This window comes from Oncorhynchus mykiss, chromosome 18 (assembly GCF_013265735.2).
Source record: "Oncorhynchus mykiss isolate Arlee chromosome 18, USDA_OmykA_1.1, whole genome shotgun sequence".
Lineage (NCBI taxonomy): Eukaryota > Metazoa > Chordata > Actinopteri > Salmoniformes > Salmonidae > Oncorhynchus > Oncorhynchus mykiss.
In genome coordinates this window covers 15,907,548-15,930,382 of record NC_048582.1, presented here as the reverse complement: position 1 = coordinate 15,930,382, position 22,835 = coordinate 15,907,548, and the positions used below count along the sequence as shown (strand labels likewise).

The window sequence follows — 22,835 nt, the reverse complement described above, 5'->3', positions numbered from 1 at the left end:
ACCTACTTGAAGATAACAGCACTCACTGTTGCCCCTAGTGGCCGGTTTCCATGTCATCTCCCGACATCCTCAGTTAAGGATGGACGTCGAATACTGACTTTTATCACAGGTGACCTGGCTGGGTAAATCACCCTCAACAGAACAAGGTTGAGGCTTGATGAAACTGTGGCCATAGAAGTCGATAGAACTTTTCTAGTTTAGTGGTAGGTAGTTTAGTTAACCCGCAGAGCAGTTTTATGTTACCTTTACTTGACTGAATGGTGGCTTACAGGAGTATGAAACTGTCAGAAAGCACATCATAACGGGGCTACATCAGGTGACAGTTGAATACTCTTCACATCCAGGAAACAGTGTTGCACTCGTTTGTGGCCACATCCTCCCTCTCTTTCTCTCTGTCTTCCCCCTCCTTTTCTTTCACTCTCACTCTCTCTACTTCCCTGCTATCTAGCTCTTTCACTTGCTCCCTCTCCTTTTCCCCTCTCTATTCCTCTCTTTTCCCCCTCTCTCTTCTTCTCTTCTCCCCTCTCTCTCTTCCTCTCTTTTCCCCTCTCTATTCCTCTCTTTTCCCCCTCTCTCTTCTTCTCTTTTCCCCTCTCTCTCTTCCTCTCTTTTCCCCTCTCTCTCTTCCTCTCTTTTCCCCTCTCTCTCTTCCTCTCTTTCCCCCTCTCTCTCTTCCTCTCTTTTCCCCTCTCTCTCTTCCTCTCTTTCCCCCTCTCTCTCTTCCTCTCTTTTCCCCTCTCTCTCTTCCTCTCTTTTCCCCTCTCTCTCTTCCTCTCTTTCCCCCTCTCTCTCTTCCTCTCTTTTCCCCTCTCTCTCTTCCTCTCTTTCCCCCTCTCTCTCTTCCTCTCTTTTCCCCTCTCTCTTCTTCTCTTCTCCCCTCTCTCTCTTCCTCTCTTTTCCCCTCTCTCTCTTCCTCTCTTTTCCCCTCTCTCTCTTTCTCTCTTTTCCCCTCTCTCTCTTCCTCTCTTTTCCCCTCTCTCTCTTTCTCTCTTTTCCCCTCTCTCTCTTCCTCTCTTTTCCCCTCTCTCTCTTCCTCTCTTTCCCCCTCTCTCTCTTCCTCTCTTTTCCCCTCTATCTCTTCCTCTCTTTTCCCCTCTCTCTCTTCCTCTCTTTTCCCCTCTCTCTCTTCCTCTCTTTTCCCCTCTCTCTCTTCCACTCTTTTCCCCTCTCTCTCTTCCTCTCTTTTTCCCTCTCTCTCTTCCTCTCTTTTGCTCTCCCGCTCTTTCTTTATTTTCCTGTCACAACATGAGGAAATGGGACAGTGATATGAAAAGATGGCATGTAAATTGTGCGAGGCTTCAGGTGCCCAAGCCGTCACACAAACAAACACACACACTCTCCTCCTGGAGAGAGATTTGCATGGGTAGGCTTTGTGTGGGTGACTCACCTTTCTCTCTTTCTAAATACACACATGCTCACCCTTTCTCTCTCTCTCTCTCTCTCTCTCTCTCTCTCTCTCTCGCTCTCTCTCTCTCTCTCTCTCTCTCTCTCTCTCTTTTGCAAAAACCACAGACAAACACTGGCACATACACTCTCTCCCTCTCTCTCTTTAACCTCTCTCTCTCGATCTCTCTCTCTCTCTCTCTCTCTGTGTCTCTCTCTAAACTGTAGCCACAGCCACTTCCCCAGTGCTAACAGTTGGTCAGGCAGAGGGCAGGTGGGGTGGCTGAGTAAAGCCACAATACCAGATTAAACGAAAACAAAACAACGCCACAAAAAGAGAGTCGCTCACTCTGAGGATCACGTGACCGTCCTCGGCCAATGGGCTTGAGCCCTGGCTCTTTTTTCCTCGAGGGGAACAGTTGAAGCCGCCGCTGGGGTTAGGAGAGACCGACCGTGGTCCAACCACTCGACCACAAACCAGAGCTGTGACCAGACAGGAGACGGCTACAATCACCGCCGGAGAGAGGTGAGGAGGGAGAGAGAAAGAGCTAGAAACAGGTAAAGAAAGACAGTGAAAGAGAGAGAAGAGTAAGGAGGATAAGTGAGAAAGAGAAAGAGAGAAGGGAGAGTAAGGTGTGTGTGTGTGAGAGAGAGAGAGAGAGAGAGATAGAGAGAGAGAGAGAGAGAGAGAGAGAGAGAGAGGGAGAGAGAGATTGGCTAGGTTGGATTACAGCGTGTGACTCTGCTAGAGGTTAGTGATCCTCTGAAACCACAGGGAGAGACTACCTCACCACCTCTCATCCCAGGATCAGGCCACCTCTGGAGGGTAAGAGCCCTTAAACCGCAGCCTCCTCCACTCAGCGGACACCGGCCCTGGTCCTAGAGAACTACAGAGTGTATGAAATGCTTCTCTTCCAGTTCAGCACTAACACATCTGATTCAGCTGATCAACTAATCATCAAGACCTTGGATGGTTGAATCAGCTGTGTTATTGCTGGGCTGGAACAAATGTAGCTCTCTCTCAAGGAGTTGGTGCATACCACCACCATAACCCCTCAGGGATCCAGGGCTTTGGGGTCCCTGAGCTCTGTTCTTTACCCAGGAGGAGAGCACCTTCCCTGCATCGCCAACCTGGGGTGACCTGGGGGTCAGGAATGGGGAGTGTTTTGTGTTTTTGAGTTTGCTGTGCATTCATAAAGCAGTTTTCATCTCTACATAACAGTTACACAGTTCCATCAAGATGTTGTCTGTATTGATGTTGTCTGTATTGATGTTGATCTGTATTGATGTTGATCTGTATTGATGTTTTCTGTATTGATGTTGATCTGTGGATGAGAGAACTTTAACTGACTCTCTCTGACCCTGTGGCCTGTGTGTGTTTGCATGTCAGGAATCAGTTTTGAAACCCCCCCCACATCCAAATAAAGAAGAGGAAGGAGGAACGGACGAGAACATCGGAGCACTGGACATAGCAGAGAACCGTGTGTTCCAGAAGTGAGGTAGCGTTGCTAGGACTTTTACCGGGAGCGTTGCCATGGCATCAAACAGCATCTTTGAATCCATGTCATCCTACCAGCCATGCTTCATCAGGGGTGAGTGCAGACGTACAGTAGATGTGTGTATGGGTATTGTAGTTTTGGTTGCTATTTTTTTTTATTTTTAGCCCCTCCCTTTTTTCTCCTCAATTTTGTGGTATCCAATTGGTAGTTACAGTCTTGTCTCATCGCTGCAACTCCCGTACGGACGCGGGAGAGGCGAAGGTCGAGAGCCATGCGTCTTCCGAAACACGACCCAACCAACCCGCACTGCTTCTTGACACAATGCATATCCAACCCGGAAGCCAGCCGTTCACCTGGCGACCTGGTCAGCGTACACTGCGCCCGGCCCGCCACAGGAGTCGCTAGTGCGCGATGAGACAAGGACATCCCTGCCGGCCAAACCCTCCCTACTGGTTGCTATTTTACTGTAGTTTTTACATCTTGTGGCTGGATCTGAAAACCACAGATCTGAGGGCTAGTATGTTGTTTTATCTGGTGAGCCTATGAGCTGTAATACAACACACCCCTCAGACTATTGGAACGTCTCTACCACACAGCACTTTCTACTGTTGCAGCTGATCTCTGGGTAAGCTTGATGGGCACCAACTCTTTACCACAAAGAACCACATGAACCACTCCTGTACCGTGAACTATATTCGAGATGTGTGGTTTATGGTGTCGACTGTGTGTATCAGTGTTGGGGGCTTTGTAATTGTGTTGAGTCAAAAAATGTTGAGTAGTGAGGAGAAGAGATAGGAGGGGAAGGGAGAGGGATGAGAGAGGAGGGAGGAGAGAAGATGCATTCCTTTCTGCTGTGTAAGTCAACACTCACCATCTCCAGACACTGCAGCTGTCCCACGTAGTGTGTGTGTGTGTGCGTGCGTGTGTGTGTGTGTGTGTGTGTGTGTGTGTGTGTGTGTGTGTGTGTGTGTGTGTGTGTGTGTGTGTGTGTGTGTGTGTGTGTGTGTGGGTGTGCGTGCATGCGATTGAATGCGCATGTTCAGCTTTTTTGGCAAAAACTGATTTTAGAAACTTGCAGTTGTGACTTTCTTTTTTCCATTATCCTCATTCCTGTTTGGAGCTCACCTCACCTCGGCTCACTTATGTTTTCTCGTCAGAGCAGTTAGTGAACGAGAGCATATGTCATATATCTACCTCCTCTACAGAAATGAGAAACAGTAGGGACAGTGGGTGACAAAGGACGAGGTGAGAGAAAAGGAGGTGACAAGCTCTTGCCTTATGGCCCAAAACATCTCTGTTAGCTGAGGAAAAGTTAGCTCTGACATCAACATGGCGTCAAGGCAGGTAACTGAGTGAGCAGCCACTTTGTTGTAGTCTATTTCTGAGAAAGAGCTCGAGATGGGATCCTGAGTTTCCTGCCGCCTTTGTGTGTGTGTGTGTGTGTGTGTGTGTGTGTGTGTGTGTGTGTGTGTGTGTGTGTGTGTGTGTGTGTGTGTGTGTGTGTGTGTGTGTGTGCTAAGCTTCTCTGTGTAGAAGTTGTCAGTTAGCACAGGAAGTGTATCTGCAGGACCCGATGCATGTTCACACACAGGAATATGCCTAAGTGTGTAATAACTTTCTCAGACAGAGATGTGAAAAGACGATGAAGAATCCAGTGATAGCCTCCCGGGTGGCGCACTGGTTAAGGGCGCTGTACTGCAGCGCCAGCTGTGCCATCAGAGTCCCTGGGTTTGCACCCAGGCTCTGTCGTAACCGGCCGCGACTGGGAGGTCCGTGGGGCGACGCACAATTGGCCTAGCGTCGTCCGGGTTAGGGAGGGCTTGGTCGGTAGGGGTGTCCTTGTCTCATCGCGCACCAGCGACTCCTGTGGCGGGCCGAGCTCAGTGCGCGCTAGCCAAGGTTGCCAGGTGCACGGTGTAGCCTCCGACACATTGGTGCGGCTGGCTTCCGGGTTGGATGCGCGCTGTGTTAAGAAGCAGTACGGCTGGTTTGGTTGTGTATCGGAGGAGGCATGACATTCAGCCTTCGTCTCTCCTGAGCCCGTACGGGAGTTGTAGCAATAAGACAAGATAGTAGCTACTACAGCAATTGGATACCACGAAATTGGGGAGAAAAAAGGGGGTAAAATTCAAAAAAAAAAATTCAAAAAGAATCCAGTGGTTCCCACCAGTGTGTTGTGGTATTTGTTTTTATTTGTGTGCGTCTTTCTCTGTCTTTCTCTCTGTGTGTGTGTGTGTGTGTGTGTGTGTGTGTGTGTGTGTGTGTGTGTGTGTGTGTGTGTGTGTGTGTGTGTGTGTGTGTGTGTGTGTACCCACATAAAAAAAATACCGGTTATGGAAAATGTGCTCTTTTAGTATTTCACCAGTAGGTTTCCTGAAGGAGAAAACTTACACTTCTGTGTCAAAGATAAGAAAACAAAAACACCATAGTAAACACTACATTACACTACAAACTACATAAACACTACATTAATAGTATGTACTACAGTTTTCTTTTAATACAGTATTTAAACTATAGTTAACTGTAAATACTACAGTATACTACAGTAAAAACTACGGTAAAGTCCGCAAAAACACTACAGTGAATTCTATTGTATTTGTTTGTGTGTGTGTGTGTGTGTGTGTGTGTGTGTGTGTGTGTGTGTGTGTGTGTGTGTGTGTGTGTGTGTAATCACTGTGGGGTCAGTTAGACTTCAGTCAGGGTCTAATCTCTCTCTTGTCTCAGTCTCACACCATCAAGGTTTTGTCCTGAAAGATAAAACGTGTTCTATGGAGACAGACAGATAAACTCTCCTGACTTCACTAAAAGTCACAACTTTCGTTTCCTACTCCGTTCCCTACTCACACAAACACCAAAACCTGGTACTGGATGTTCTTAACATCGCTCCTCATTTCAGCCTGACCTTTGACCTTCCTCTCTCTCTCTCCTCCTCTTCTCCTCTCCATTCATTCTCACACCATAACTCAACTTGTTTTTCAGTTTTTATGTCACCCAACTTGGGACTAAATTGACATTCTGCCTACTTCCACTTGCCTCGCCTCCTCTCCATCCATTCCGTCTCTCCGTCCTCCCTCCTTTCCCACTTGTTCATGCACCATATTTCTCTATGTGGTCTGGATCAAACTCATAGTTTTGAAGGTTGTTTTGCTGCTTGTCTGTCACCCAACGAGGGGCGATTTACGCCTCGCAACCCCTTGACCCTGGCTTCTCTCTGGGTCTCTCGGCCCGCGACCTGCCTGCCAGGCCCTGATACACACACACACTCACTCATACTCTCTCACACACCTCGGCGAGGGGTCTGTCCAGGCTTGATTGTGGTTATCAGGGGCCTCCAGGACCAGCAGGAGGAAACAGAGCGAGAGGAGAACTGGGGTCTGCTACATACTGATTCACGTATACAGGGGATGCTCTCACACACACCCACACACACACGCACACGCACACAGTGCAGCACAGTACATGTCATGCTCTGTCTCAAGAGCATAGTGACACATCCACGAATACACACACACCCATACATCTCTCTGTTATGACAGGTGTGTGTATAGGGGCACATGGAGAGAGGGGTGGCAGAGAGGATATGGGTGATGGAGAGAGGCAGGCCAGATATGCTGGGTTCTAAGAGAGATGTGTTTGAGGGGGAGGCGAGGGATGTAGGGGGGTGGATGGGATTGAACCTTGTCCCTTGAAAAGGGCAAACAGAGCCCCCCTTCCTTCTCGTGCTTATTTACTCATTATGTGTTTTAGCATGCGTGTGTGAAATTGTAGGTGTGAGGCCATGTACTTTGCATGTCTGTGTTTGTGTGTCTCTATTGAGTGTCCTGTCCCTGTGGCCCCCAATGGGTCTCTGTGTTTGTGTGTCTCTATTGAGTGTCCTGTCCCTGTGGCCCCCAATGGGTCTCTGTGTTTGTGTGTCTCTATTGAGTGTCCTGTCCTTGTGGCCCCCAATGGGTCTCTGTGTTTATAGTAGAGTACCTCTACAGAACTGGTCCCTGTACAGCCCTGCTGGGTTACCACTTCCCCAGGCCTAGAGACCCAGCCATGGCTCTATGTGTTTGGCCAGACCGACCGAGGCAGAGGCCTCTGTTTTTCAATTCGAAAAATCTGCCTGTGGAGTCATGGAAATGGAACCAAATACCCACCAATCAGGAATCGCTACACTTGTATTGATTCCGATAGTTATGCAAACAGCTGCAGTAAAGGTATTGATAGAATGGTTCTCCACAGAGTCCGCCTGAGTCCTACAGTATCTATGGTCTTGGGACTGTGGCTGGAGGCAGGGTTATTGAGCAGTTCTGGACAAACAGACAGACAGAGAGACAGACCGTCCACTATCGAGCGTCAGTGTCCAGGCCAAGGTATTGACCACTGCCTCTCTCGCTGGACAAGGGTACATTAAGACACCGGAGCAGAGATGAACGTGGTGCCCTTACCTCTGCTGTGCTGTCTGATGGAAGAGACTTAGGGACAGGCACCTGGTCAGATTGGCCTGTGTGTGTGTGTGTGTGTGTGTGTGTGTGTGTGTGTGTGTGTGTGTGTGTGTGTGTGTGTGTGTGTGTGTGTGTGTGTGTGTGTGTGTGTGTGTGTGTGTGTGTGTGCAGAGATGAACGTGGAGCCATTACTAGTAGATGCTATCCGATAGACACTGTCCTGTAGTGTGTGTGTGTGCAGAGATGAACATGGAGCCATTACTAGTAGAAGCTATCCGATAGACACTGTCCTGTAGTAGACAGAAGAAAGGAAATAGAAATAGAGGGATTGAGTCCAGTGGTGGACAAAGTACCCAACTGTCATAGTTGAGTAAAAGTAAAGATACCTTAAATGACTCAAGTAAAAGTGAGTCACCCAGTAAAATTCTCCTTGAGTAAAAGTCTGAAAGTATTTAGTTTAAAATATAATTAAGCATCAAAAGTCAAAGTAAAACTATGTCAAATGCCTTATATTAAGCAAACCAGAAGGCACAATTGTATATTTGTATTTTTATTGACGGATAGCCAGGGGCCAGGGGCCAGAGGCCAGGGGCCAGGGGCCAGGGGCACACTTCAACACTCAGACATAATTTACAAACAAAGCATTTGTGTTTAGTGAGTCCGCCAGATCAGAGGCAGTAGGGATGACCAAGGATGTTCGGTTGATAAGTGTGTGAATTGGACCATTTTCCTGTCAAAATGTAACGAGTACTTTTGAGTGTCAGGGAAAATGTATGGAGTAAACAGTATATACATATTTAGGAATGTAGTGAAGGAAAAGTAAAACATTTGTCAAAAATATAAATAGTAAAGTACAGATACCCCCCAAAACTACTTAAGTAGTACTTTAAAGTATTTTTACTTAAGGACTTTACACAGAAGTATTGAGTCTATATGAAACAGAAGACTTGAGTCTATATGAAACAGAGGGATGGAGTCTATATAAAACAGAATGTGTGAGTCTATATGAAACAGAGGGATTGAGTCTATATGAAACAGAGGGATTGAGTCTATATGAAACAGAGGGATTGAGTCTATGTGAAACTGAAGGATTGAGTCTATATGAAACAGAGGGATTTAGTTTAAATGAAACAGAGGGATTGAGTCTATATAAAACAGAATGTGTAAGTCTATATGAAACAGAGGGATTGAGTCTATATAAAACAGAGGGATTGAGTCTATGTGAAACTGAGGGATTGAGTCTATGTGAAACTGAGGGATTGAGTCAATATGAAACAGAGGGATTGAGTCTATATAAAACAGAGGGTTTGAGTCTATATGAAACAGAGGGGTTGAGTCTATATAAAACAGAGGGTTTGAGTCTATATGAAACAGAGGGATTGAGTCTATATGAAACAGAGGGATTGAGTCTATATAAAACAGAATGTGTGAGTCTATATGAAACAGAGGGTTTGAGTCTATATGAAACAGAGGGATTGAGTCTATATGAAACATAGGGATTGGGTCTATATGAAACAGAGGGATTGAGTCTATGTGAAACAGAGGGATTGAGTCTATATAAAACAGAATGTGTGAGTCTATATGAAACAGAGGGATTGAGTCTATATAAAACAGAATGTGTGGGTCTATATGAAACAGAGGGATTGAGTCTATATAAAACAGAGGGTTTGAGTCTATATGAAACAGAGGGATTGAGTCTATATGAAACAGAGGGATTGAGTCTATATGAAACAGAGGGATTGAGTCTATATGAAACAGAGGGATTGAGACTATATGAAACAGAGGGATTGAGTCTATATGAAACAGAGGGATTGAGTCTATATAAAACAGAGGGATTGAGTCTATATGAAACAGAGGGATTGAGTCTATATGAAACAGAGGGATTGAGACTATATGAAACAAAGGGATTGAGTCTATATAAAACAGAGGAATTGAGTCTATATAAAACAGAGGGATTGAGTCTATATAAAACAGAATGTGTGAGTCTATATGAAACAGAGTGATTGAGTCTATATGAAACACAAATGTGTGAGTCTATATGAAACAGAGGGATTGAGTCTATATGAAACAGAGGGATTGAGTCTATATAAAACAGAATGTGTGGGTCTATATGAAACAGAGGGATTGAGTCTATATAAAACAGAGGGTTTGAGTCTATATGAAACAGAGGGATTGAGTCTATATGAAACAGAGGGATTGAGACTATATGAAACAGAGGGATTGAGTCTATATAAAACAGAGGAATTGAGTCTATATAAAACAGAGGGATTGAGTCTATATAAAACAGAATGTGTGAGTCTATATGAAACAGAGTGATTGAGTCTATATGAAACACAAATGTGTGAGTCTATATGAAACAGAGGGATTGAGTCTATATAAAACAGAGGGATTGAGTCTATATAAAACAGGTATGAGTCTATATGAAACAGAGGGATTGAGTCTATATAAAACACAAATGTGTGAGTCTATATGAAACAGAGGGATTGAGTCTATATAAAACAGAATGTGTGAGTCTATATGAAACAGAGGGATTGTGTCTATGTGAAACAGAGTGGTTCAGTCTATATAAAACAGAATGTGTGAGTCTATATGAAACAGAGGGATTGAGTCTATATAAAACAGAATGTGTGAGTCTATATGAAACAGAGGGATTGAGTCTATGTGAAACAGAGGGATTGAGTCTATATGAAACAGAATGTGTGAGTCTATATAAAACAGAGGGATTGAGTCTATATAAAACAGAATGTGTGAGTCTATATGAAACAGAGGGATTGAGTCTATATAAAACAGAGGGTTTGAGTCTATATGAAACAGAGGGATTGAGTCTATATAAAACAGAATGTGTGAGTCTATATGAAACATAGGGATTGAGTCTATATAAAACAGAATGTGTGAGTCTATATGAAACAGAGGGATTGTGTCTATGTGAAACAGAGGGATTGAGTCTATATGAAACAGAGGGGTTCAGTCTATATAAAACAGAGGGGTTCAGTCTATATAAAACAGGTATGAGTCTATATAAAACAGAGGAATTGAGTCTTTATGAAACAGAGTGGTTCAGTCTATATAAAACAGAATGTGTGAGTCTATATGAAACAGAGGGATTGTGTCTATGTGAAACAGAGTGGTTCAGTCTATATAAAACAGGTATGAGTCTATATAAAACAGAGGGGTTCAGTCTATATAAAACAGGTATGAGTCTATATAAAACAGAGGGGTTGAGTCTATATGAAACAGAGGGGTTCAGTCTATATAAAACAGAGGGGTTCAGTCTATATAAAACAGGTATGAGTCTATATAAAACAGAGGGGTTCAGTCTATATAAAACAGGTATGAGTCTATATAAAACAGAGGGGTTGAGTCTATATGAAACAGAGGGGTTCAGTCTATATGAAACAGAGGGGTTGAGTCTATATAAAACAGGTCTATATGAAACAGAGGGGTTCAGTCTATATAAAACAGAGGGGTTGAGTCTATATGAAACAGGTATGAGTCTATATGAAACAGAGGGGTTCAGTCTATATAAAACAGGTATGAGTCTATATGAAACAGAGGAATTTAATCTATATAAAACAGGTATGAGTCTATATGAAACAGAGGAATTTAATCTATTTAAAACAGGTATGAGTCTATATAAAACAGAGGGGTTCAGTCTATATGAAACAGAGGGGTTGAGTCTATATGAAACAGAGGAATTTAATATATTTAAAACAGGTATGAGTCTATATGAAACAGAGGGGTTCAGTCTATATAAAACAGGTATGAGTCTATATGAAACAGAGGAATTTAATCTATATAAAACAGGTATGAGTCTATATAAAACAGGTATGAGTCTATATGAAACAGAGGAATTTAATCTATTTAAAACAGGTATGAGTCTATATAAAACAGGTATGAGTCTATATGAAACAGAGGAATTTAATCTATTTAAAACAGGTATGAGTCTATATAAAACAGAGGGGTTCAGTCTATATAAAACAGAGGGGTTCAGTCTATATGAAACAGAGGGGTTCAGTCTATATAAAACAGAGGGGTTCAGTCTATATAAAACAGGTATGAGTCTATATGAAACAGAGGAATTTAATCTATATAAAACAGGTATGAGTCTATATGAAACAGAGGGGTTCAGTCTATATAAAACAGAGGGGTTCAGTCTATATAAAACAGGTATGAGTCTATATGAAACAGAGGAATTTAATCTATATAAAACAGGTATGAGTCTATATGAAACAGAGGGGTTCAGTCTATATAAAACAGAGGGGTTGAGTCTATATAAAACAGGTATGAGTCTATATGAAACAGAGGGATTGAGTCTATATGAAACAGAGGGGTTGAGTCTATATGAAACAGAGGGGTTCAGTCTATATAAAACAGAGGGGTTCAGTCTATATAAAACAGGTATGAGTCTATATAAAACAGAGGAATTTAATCTATATAAAACAGGTATGAGTCTATATGAAACAGAGGAATTTAATCTATATAAAACAGGTATGAGTCTATATGAAACAGAGGAATTTAATCTATATAAAACAGGTATGAGTCTATATGAAACAGAGGAATTTAATCTATATAAAACAGGTATGAGTCTATATGAAACAGAGGAATTTAATCTATATAAAACAGGTATGAGTCTATATGAAACAGAGGAATTGAATCTATATAAAACAGGTATGAGTCTATATGAAACAGAGGAATTTAATCTATATAAAACAGAGGGGTTCAGTCTATATAAAACAGGTATGAGTCTATATAAAACAGAGGGGTTCAGTCTATATAAAACAGGTATGAGTCTATATGAAACAGAGGAATTTAATCTATATAAAACAGGTATGAGTCTATATGAAACAGAGGAATTTAATCTATATAAAACAGGTATGAGTCTATATGAAACAGAGGGGTTGAGTCTATATGAAACAGAGGGGTTCAGTCTATTTAAAACAGAGGGGTTCAGTCTATATAAAACAGGTATGAGTCTATATGAAACAGAGGAATTTAATCTATATAAAACAGGTATGAGTCTATATGAAACAGAGGGGTTCAGTCTATATAAAACAGGTATGAGTCTATATAAAACAGGTATGAGTCTATATGAAACAGAGGAATTTAATCTATTTAAAACAGGTATGAGTCTATATGAAACAGAGGGGTTCAGTCTATATGAAACAGAGGGGTTGAGTCTATATGAAACAGAGGAATTTAATCTATTTAAAACAGGTATGAGTCTATATGAAACAGAGGGGTTCAGTCTATATAAAACAGAGGGGTTCAGTCTATATAAAACAGGTATGAGTCTATATGAAACAGAGGAATTTAATCTATATAAAACAGGTATGAGTCTATATGAAACAGAGGGGTTCAGTCTATATAAAACAGGTATGAGTCTATATGAAACAGAGGAATTTAATCTATATAAAACATGTATGAGTCTATATGAAACAGAGGGGTTGAGTCTATATGAAACAGAGGAATTTAATCTATATAAAACAGGTATGAGTCTATATGAAACAGAGGGGTTCAGTCTATATAAAACAGAGGGGTTGAGTCTATATAAAACAGGTATGAGTCTATATGAAACAGAGGAATTGAGTCTATATAAAACAGAGCACTTCTTACTGATGCCTTTGTAATAGAAAGCCAAGCAAAGGCGACAGTGGCAAGGATAAACTCTCTCTGCAGTTATTGCTGTTGAAAATAGTTAGGAGGTTGGTGCCAGTGTGGTGGGGGGGTTGGGGGATTGTGTGTGTGTGTGTGTGTGTGTGTGTGTGTGTGTGTGTGTGTGTGTGTGTGTGTGTGTGTGTGTGTGTGTGTGTGTGTGTGTGTGTGTGTGTGTGTGTGTGTGTGTGTGTGTGTGTGTGTGTGTGTGTGTGTGTGTGTGGAGTGGGTGGGGGGTTGTTTCCGTAACATTGTGAAACCACAGAGTGTGTTTGGTGGGGCTGATAAGTAAAGATGCAGTCAGACTTTACCCTCCTCCTCTCTCCCCCCTCCTCCTCTCTATCTCTCTCCTCCTCTCTATCTCCCTCCTCCTATCCCTCCTCCTCTCTCTTCCTGTTGCCAGACATTATGGTGTGAGGGGTGAAAAATAACGGTATCCGTCAGTCTGTCTGTACACTCACATTAACTCTCTCTGTTTTTCTCTCTCTCTCTCTCACACACACACACACACACACACACACACACACACACACACACACACACACACACACACACACACACACACACACACACACACACACACACACACACACACACACACACACACACACACACTAAGGGCTTTATTCAATGCGTATCACGGAAGTTCTGCGTTATAGCGTGATAGAAATTTAAAGGAAATGTTCCAGCGTTAGCAGTGACAGCATTCATGGTAAACGCTGCATATGGTAAATTCCCTTCACATTTCTATTGGGCAGTCTGTAAGGCTTCAGCGATCCAGATTGAATAGAACCCTAACACTCTGTGGTGCTGTGGTAGTAAATGTCACGTTCTGACCTAGTTATTTTATTATGTCTTTGTTTTAGTATGGTCAGGGCGTGAGTTGGGTGGGTTGTCTATGTTCCTTTTTCTATGTTTTGGGATTTCTGTGTTTGGCCTGGTATGGTTCTCAATCAGAGGCAGCTGTTTATCGTTGTCCCTGATTGAGAACCATATTTAGGTAGCCTGGTTTCACTTTAGAGTTGTGGTTGATTAATTTCCGTGTTAGTGTTTGTTACCACACGGGACCGTTTCGTTTGTTTTACTTTGTTATTTTGTATTTGTGTAGTGTTCAGTTTGTCTTATTAAAATTGACACATACCATGCTGCAAATTGGTCCGACCTCTCTTACTCCTCATCAGAGGAAGACGGCGAACGTTACAGTAAAGCTGTGGGTAATAGAGCCCTAACACTCTGTGGTAGTAAAGCTGTGGGTAATAGAGCCCTAACACTCTGTGGTAGTAAAGCTGTGGGTAATAGAGCCCTAACACTCTGTGGTAGTAAAGCTGTGGGTAATAGAGCCCTAACACTCTGTGGTAGTAAAGCTGTGGGTAATAGAGCCCTAACACTCTGTGGTAGTAAAGCTGTGGGTAATAGAGCCCTAACACTCTGTGGTACTGTGGTAGTAAAGCTGTGGGTAATAGAGCCCTAACACTCTGTGGTAGTAAAGCTGTGGGTAATAGAGCCCTAACACTCTGTGGTAGTAAAGCTGTGGGTAATAGAGCCCTAACACTCTGTGGTGCTGTGGTAGTAAAGCTGTGGGTAATAGAGCCCTAACACTCTGTGGTGCTGTGGTAGTAAAGCTGTGGGTAATAGAGCCCTAACACTCTGTGGTAGTAAAGCTGTGGGTAATAGAGCCCTAACACTCTGTGGTGCTGTGGTAGTAAAGCTGTGGGTAATAGAGCCCTAACACTCTGTGGTAGTAAAGCTGTGGGTAATAGAGCCCTAACACTCTGTGGTAGTAAAGCTGTGGGTAATAGAGCCCTAACACTCTGTGGTGCTGTGGTAGTAAAGCTGTGGGTAATAGAGCCCTAACACTCTGTGGTGCTGTGGTAGTAAAGCTGTGGGTAATAGAGTCCTAACACTCTGTGGTGCTGTGGTAGTAAAGCTGTAGGTAATAGAGTCCTAACACTCTGTGGTGCTGTGGTAGTAAAGCTGTAGGTAATAGAGCCCTAACCCTCTGTGGTGCTGTGGTAGTAAAGCTGTGGGTAACAGAGCCCTAACACTCTGTGGTAGTAAAGCTGTGGGTAATAGAGCCCTAACACTCTGTGGTAGTAAAGCTGTGGATAATAGAGCCCTAACACTCTGTGGTGCTGTGGTAGTAAAGTTGTATGCAATAGAGCCCTAACACTCTGTGGTGCTGTGGTAGTAAAGCTGTAGGTAATAGAGCCCTAACACTCTGTGGTGCTGTGGTAGTAAAGCTGTGGGTAATAGAGCCCTAACACTCTGTGGCACTGTGGTAGTAAAGCTGTAGGTAATAGAGTCCTAACACTCTGTGGTGCTGTGGTAGTAAAGCTGTAGGTAATAGAGCCCTAACACTCTGTGGTGCTGTGGTAGTAAAGCTGTGGGTAATAGAGTCCTATCACTCTGTGGTAGTAAAGCTGTGGGTAATAGAGCCCTAACACTCTGTGGTGCTGTGGTAGTAAAGCTGTGGGTAATAGAGCCCTAACACTCTGTGGTGCTGTGGTAGTAAAGCTGTAGGTAATAGAGCCCTAACACTCTGTAGTGATGTGGTAGTAAAGCTGTAGGCAATAGAGCCCTAACACTCTGTGGTGCTGTGGTAGAAAAGCTCTGGCTAATAGCGCCCTAACACTATGTGGTGCTGTGGTAGGAAAGCTGTGGGTAATAGAGCCCTAACACTCTGTGGTAGGAAAGCTGTGGGTAAAGCAGTTCTGTGTGTATCAGCAGTAGTAGACAGACGGTGGTGACATAGAGAGGTGACTGTGGCTAACCAGAATGGCTAACCCATATTCAAAACAGACGGCTCACTCTGTCTATCTTTCTGTTCTCTCTCACACACTAGCATAGTACACGCACACACACACACACACACACACACACACACACACACACACACACACACACACACACACACACACACACACACACACACACACACACACACACACACACACACACACACACACACACACACACACACACACACACACACACAACAGAGCACTTTCACAGAGCTGTTTCCTGAGATGTCCTTTGACTGTGTGTGTGTGTATTACGTCCTTGTCTCCTAACGGCTCCTTACACACACAGCTGCTCTGCTTCCTTCCCCTTCACTGTCTCCTCTATCTGGTCACCATTACAGCAAGGACAGCAACACTATTCAATACAGGCACTAGGGCACTCACAAAGAGGGTCGCCCAACAGACGGACATCACTTTGTGTTTGTGTGAGGAAGATAATGTACAGCACAGTGAGTCATTGTAACCCATAGTGAGGCATTATGAGAACACACAAAACACTGCTTTACATTTTCTAAGCTGCTAATGAAGAGATCTGGCCTCTCCCTCTTGCTTGCTCTCTCTATCTCTGTCTATCTCAATATGTGTCTCACTCTTTCTGTCTGTCTCTATCTCTCTCTCGCTCTCTCTCTCTCTCTCCTGTCCCTGGAAATCTATTTGTCAGACAAATGATTCAGATGTAGATAAGTTCAAAGTCACGTACACACACACATTCTCACACCCATGCATACCGTGCATCTGTGCTTCGTCCTCTTCTGGATCATGGTTCATTGAGGACTAGTAACTCTGTGATAGGCCCAACAGCAATACTCTAGCTCAGTGGGCTAACACGCTCATAAATCTAGCGGATGACCAAGCTTCTATACCCGGTCAGTCACATGTCAACCATATGCCATGTCTGATGTAACTAAGTGTAAGTGAACGCGGCCCTGGGTTAGGGTTCGTATCTGGGCCAGCCACAGTGACTTGGTTTTATATGTCTGTCTGACTGACGATGTCTGCTAGAGTAATTAGGTGTTGTGATTTAGCTCTTCGTGATTCTGCTACACACACACACACACACACACACACACACACACACACACACACACACACACACACACACACACACACACACACACACACACACACCACACGCATCAGGGTAGTTTAGGTCCACCTGTTTCTGCGCTGTCATCTGCGCGCCGAGCATACTCTGTGAGCTATGCTTAATCACACACACATGATTTAGCTCTTCGTGATTCTGCTACACACACACACACACACACACACACACACACACACACACACACACACACACACACACAAACACACACACACACAAACACACACTATGTTTAGTCCCAGCGCCGGACATACAAACACACCAATAAATGCATGCTGAGATACACAAGCATAGACATACTGGTAGACACATAGACATACATACTAACTCACTGTCACAGACTTGCAGACATGGACAAACACATACACACACTCTGACCTCAGTCGCCCTACTATCTGGCTACAGTAAAATCACAAGTACTTCCTCTATTCCATTTCTACTCCTTTTCTCCTCTCTGTCTCTCCCTGTCTCTCTCTCTCTCCGTCTCTGTCTCTCTCTTTCGCTCTCTGTCTCTCTCTCTGTCTCTCTCTCTCCCTGTCTCTCTCTCTGTCTCTCTCTCTGTCTCTCTCTCTCTGTCTCTCTCTGTCTCTCTCTCTCTGTGTCTCTCTCTCTCTCTGTCTCTGTCTTTCTCTCCGTCTCTGTCTCTCTCTGTCTCTCTCTCTGTCTCTCTCTCTCCGTCTCTCTCTCTCTCTATCTCTCTCTATCTCTCTATGTCTCTCTCTCTCTGTCTCTCTCTATTTCTGTCTCTTTCACTCTCTCTGTCTCTCTCTCTCTCTGTCTGTCTCACACATGTACGCACACAATCAAGCGCGGACAGACACACACTTCCTCCTAGTCTTTTCTCTCTCCCTGGTGTTAATGTGTTAGTATGTCTGTGAGGGAACAGGCTTGTCTTTGTTACCCAGAACTAATGGGGATTTCCACCTAACATAGTGTGTGTGCATGCGTGCGTGGGTGCATGTGTACCCCTAGGCCCTTCATGTAAATATGAAAGGGTTGTGTAGGTGTTGGCAATATGGCTAAACTTCCAACTAGCTCATCAGAGGGCAAAATGTAACCCGAAACATATATTAATACCTATCCAGTCCTTTCAGATCTAAGAGGAGTGCCTGGGGCTAGGGTCTAGGGGTCAATTTGGAATGGGGCATTGGACTACTACTCGTTCTCAGCACTTGGCTATTTCCCCAGCTGTGAACTCTAGGCCCGGATGAAGCCTGGGAGTAGAGTAGAGGCTGACTGCCCTAAGCCCCTCTCTCTCCCATGGCCCCTCCTGCGTCTGCCCCCCTCCCTCTCCCCTTGGGAGTCTGGGCCATGTGGTGAGCTGGCCCTACATCAGACAACCGGCCCAGGCGTTTGATCCCCCTCCTCCCTCCTCCCTCCATCCCCTCCCCTCCTCCTCCTCCGCTCCCTCGCTCCGCATCCGACGAACAGGAAGAGCAGCTCTAATAAAGTCCCTTCATTTCCTCTCCTCTTTTTCATCTCTCCATCCTCCTCCCTTTCTTCCTCCTCCTCCCTCCGTCTGTTTAATCACTCTTGCCTTTTGTTTTGTCGTTTTTATATTATTCTCTCCTTGTCTTGTTTTCATCTCCTCCTCCTCCGTTTCATTCACTCTGTTCTCTCTCTCTCTCCCTCGCTCTCCTTCCCCCTCTCTCTGGGGATTTCTCTCTGGCTTCGGGTTAGGTGTTAGTATGTGTTTGTGTTAGAATGTGTTTTAAGGGGAGCCAGTCCATTGGTTAGCCGTCCTATATTCTGTATGTCATGGTGAAGTGGTCCTGTATGTCTCCCCACAGCACCCGGTCCCTCAGCCCCCTGGTGGGGTAACCCACTCAGCCCCTGTATGGCCACCACTGCAGTCAATACTAGGCCCAGTGTGGGTACTGCAGAACATATCAAATTTGAATGGTCACATGCTTTGTAAACAACAGGTGTAGACTAACAGTACAATGCTTACTTACCAACAATGCAGTATACAATTGTTTTTAAATGCAACACAAGGAATAAATACACAATGTGTAACAATAACATGGCTATATACACAGGGTACCAGTGCCAAGTTGAAGTGCTGGGGTACGATGTAATTGAGGTAGATATGTACATATAGGCAGGGATAAAGAGATCTTGCCTCCCATCATAGTGAGCTTCATCCATGAGAAACAGCTTTTTACTGGGGCTAGTGGCTACAACAGGATACTAGGGACTGAATGCACCTTCCTGAACGCTCAATGCCAAAGTACAGCCAGAAGGAATGAGAATCATCTCTAATTGTGTCTCCATTCCTTCTATCTATTTAACTATTCATTTATTCCCCTCCTCTTTCTCGCTCCCTTCTTTTCGGTACACCTCCTCTCTGATGGTGATGGTCGGGGACGTGTTGGTGCATCCTAGCATGCGAAAAACGCCACGACTTTCCCGTGATGCTTTGCTTCTCGGGCGACATCGCCACCTTCCATGCGAGAAACCGCGACAGGAAATGCCCATTTAGCTGTCGATAGAATGCCGGGGTGCCGTGGGGTTCAGTCCATTGGCCCGACCACAGAGTCCCACAGAGTACCCCCCCGTGTTCCTCGGTAATGGACCGACCGAGAACCACCACGGCCCAATGGGACCAGTCCACCGTGCCTGCCACCCCAGTCCCCAAAACACTGTGGTTAACAAAGTAAGGACATACACGCACTCACACACACTCCACCGAGTCCCCTTCCCAGTGTGGTTAACGAAGTAACCATGCAAAGTGTGTGTGAGAGAACCCCTCCCATCCCTCCCATCCTTCGCTACTGCACTCATCCATTTGTTCTGTCCATCCAGTGACTCGACTGGTCATTTATTTATCAGTTCGTTGACGCTTCGCTCCGAGTGTGTCGTGGTGTGGAGGGAAAGAGAGGCCTTGGTTCCATTTACTGAACCAGCTCTTCTTCTTCATTTAGCAATGGGCCTTCATCCTCCTGGGGTACTGTTAAGACCGGAGGGGTGGGAGGTGAGGGTGGATCTTTTCAGCTGATTTAGGGGGGAGGAGGGTCCCCTTTGTGTCTTTCTGTCTGCCTTCCTCCATCACTGTCTCTGTCATAAGGGATTTTGGCCGTGTGAGTCATTACTTGATTTTGATTTTGTGGCTGACTGATGACTGATGTATTGACCAGTGTCCTCTCTCCTCTGTCTCTTGCTGGGGGGAAAAGGCCAGCCTGACCCCTATTAAAATGTCCAGCTACCCCCCCCCCCCCCCTACCCCCATTCAACATCCTAGTTTGGGTCACCCAGATAATTACAGCCCCTAATGATATCCCAGAGTTGTGTTATTAGCCAATCACTCAACCTATTTTTTAAAAAAAAGTAATAATAATAATATTAAATTGAACCTTTATTTTTATTTATTTATTTTTTTGAATTTTACCCCTTTTTCTCCCCAATTTCGTGGTATCCAATTGTTTTTTAGTAGCTACTATCTTGTCTCATCGCTACAACTCCCGTCCTCCGATACACAACCCAACCAAGCCGCGCTGGGAAGCCAGCAGCACCAATGTGTCGGAGGAAACACCGTGCACCTGGCAACCTTGGTTAGCGCGCACTGCGCCCGGCCCGCCACAGGAGTTGCTGGTGCGCGATGAGATAAGGATAAGGCCAAGCCCTCCCTAACCCAGACGACGCTAGGCCAATTGTGTGTCGCCCCACGGACCTCCCGGTCGCGGCCGGTTACGACAGAGCGCAAACCCAATTGAACCTTTATTTAACTAGGAAAGTCCGTTAAGAACAAATTGTTATTTACAATGACAGCCTACCGTGGAACAGTGGGTTAACTGCCTTGTTCAGGGGCAGAATGACAGATTTTTACCATGTCAACTCGGGGATTAGATCCAGCAACCTTTTGGTTACTGACCCTACGCTCTAACCACTAGGCTACCTGCCTACGTGGGGCAACCTAATCACGTTTAACCCAGAACTAAAGTATTGCGTAATTGGTCAGCTGCTCGATTAAGTTCTAGGTCCATACTTGTTAAGAGAAGCGATGAAGAGATGCTAGAAGGAGGAGCTCCACCATCTCTCTTTGCAAGTTACGCAAGTCTCCTCCCCTTCCGAAATTCGAAAGATGCTAACACCTGTGAAATCGTGATTTGTCCAAATAAACAGTGACGAAAAAACCCAAACACCGGAGCTACTGCTGACAGATTCTACGGTACCAGTTCTATTTACATTGGTCTGTCTACGAGAGATTAGGGGCAACCCTACCACTTGGGAAACCTACCACTTGGCAACCCCACCAGTGAGGGTTGTGAGAATGGGCCTGCCATGCTGCCATATATATGAGTCCCTCTGACTCTGGATCCATCTCAATAGTATAGATATGAGTCCCTCTGACTCTGGATCCATCTCAATAGTATAGATATGAGTCCCTCTGCATCCATCTCAATAGTATAGATATGAGTCCCTCTGACTCTGCATCCATCTCAATAGTATAGATATGAGTCCCTCTGACTCTGGATCCATCTCAATAGTATAGATATGAGTCCCTCTGACTCTGGATCCATCTCAATAGTATAGATATGAGTCCCTCTGACTCTGCATCAATCTCAATAGTATAGATATGAGTCCCTCTGACTCTGCATCCATCTCAATAGTATAGATATGAGTCCCTCTGACTCTGCATCCATCTCAATAGTATAGATATGAGTCCCTCGGACTCTGGATCCATCTCAATAGTATAGATATGAGTCCCTCTGACTCTGCATCCATCTCAATAGTATAGATATGAGTCCCTCTGACTCTGGATCCATCTCAATAGTATAGATATGAGTCCCTCTGACTCTGGATCCATCTCAATAGTATAGATATGAGTCCCTCTGACTCTGCATCCATCTCAATAGTATAGATATGAGTCCCTCTGACTCTGGATCCATCTCAATAGTATAGATATGAGTCCCTCTGACTCTGGATCCATCTCAATAGTATAGATATGAGTCCCTCTGACTCTGGATCCATTTCAATAGTTTAAAGTAGCTTCTTCTCTTTGTCTCCTTTCCCTTTGTCTGCTCCGACCTTAAATACCTGTACAAGGGTTAACGTGTTGCTTTCACATTGCCAATGTTTTCAGATTAGTGCAGGTTAAGGATGAGAGTCCATTTTGGACTATCAAGGTACAGCCATCCGTCCCCATCTCTCTGTCTCTGTCTGTTGACAAGCCTGTGACTCATTTCTAAAGAGACCATCTGTTAGTTCCAACCACCAGGACCCAGTCCCAACCACAGCAGACGCAGTCCCAACCACCAGGACCCAGTCCCAACCACAGCAGTCCCAGTCCCAACCACCAGGACCCAGTCACAACTCCAGCAGACCCAGTCCCAACCACCAGGACCCAGATTAGACTGCAGGCTTACCTCAGACACTCACACTGATCACTGACCAACTGTCAGTTGGCTAATGATGGACATGTTGTTTGAGTCAGTTTGAGTTTTTCTGTTGAGTCAGAGGGGCAACCTAATGTAAATCACTTCCAGGACTGTACAGTGGCTGCTTCTCCTCACTTCTGGACTCGTGCTCCTGGTTCTCGTTTCCTCTGGGATCTCCTCCTCCAATCCCTCTCTCATCCCTCTCTTCCTGCCCCGAGGCCAAGGCTCATCCCTCCATCAGGACACCATGCACCTTTACTGCCCATCCATTCTTTTATCCATCCATCCATCCTTTTATCCATCCATCCATCCATCCTCTCCTCTTTCTATTGATCCTTCTATGCGTCCATATCATTGGATGGTAGATGAAAACTTTCCATAGTTTACAGATCAATATATCACATTTTATTCAGGAAGCACTTTAAAAAAATAAGTAACCCGGGCCGAAATCACAAAAGAAGAAGCAGACTTGTTCAAAATGTGCTGAAATAAAGACATGAAAATAAACACACCACTCATAGTCCCAGTCTCTTCTGTTGATCACATGGAATAGTGTCCTTTTTCACAGGTGATTAAACTAGTCAGTGTGT

General features: G+C 44.6%; 1 protein-coding gene across 3 annotated transcripts in view; it reads left to right on the top strand.

The window, feature by feature from the left end:
* The first annotated feature begins 1,609 nt into the window (after nucleotides 1-1,609).
* LOC110495653 (runt-related transcription factor 1) overlaps nucleotides 1,610-22,835 on the top strand; it is a 51,271-nt gene continuing 30,045 nt past the window's right edge. The window contains exons 1-2 of one of the 3 annotated variants that reach the window (XM_036951989.1): nucleotides 1,610-1,909; nucleotides 2,774-2,975. In XM_036951989.1, the coding sequence (XP_036807884.1) occupies nucleotides 2,918-2,975 (58 nt within the window). In that variant the 5' untranslated portion in view covers nucleotides 1,610-1,909; nucleotides 2,774-2,917. Of the gene's footprint in view, nucleotides 1,942-2,084; nucleotides 2,210-2,773; nucleotides 2,976-22,835 lie in introns of those variants that run through there. The other 2 variants (XM_036951990.1, XM_036951991.1) reach the window with 2 other exon arrangements.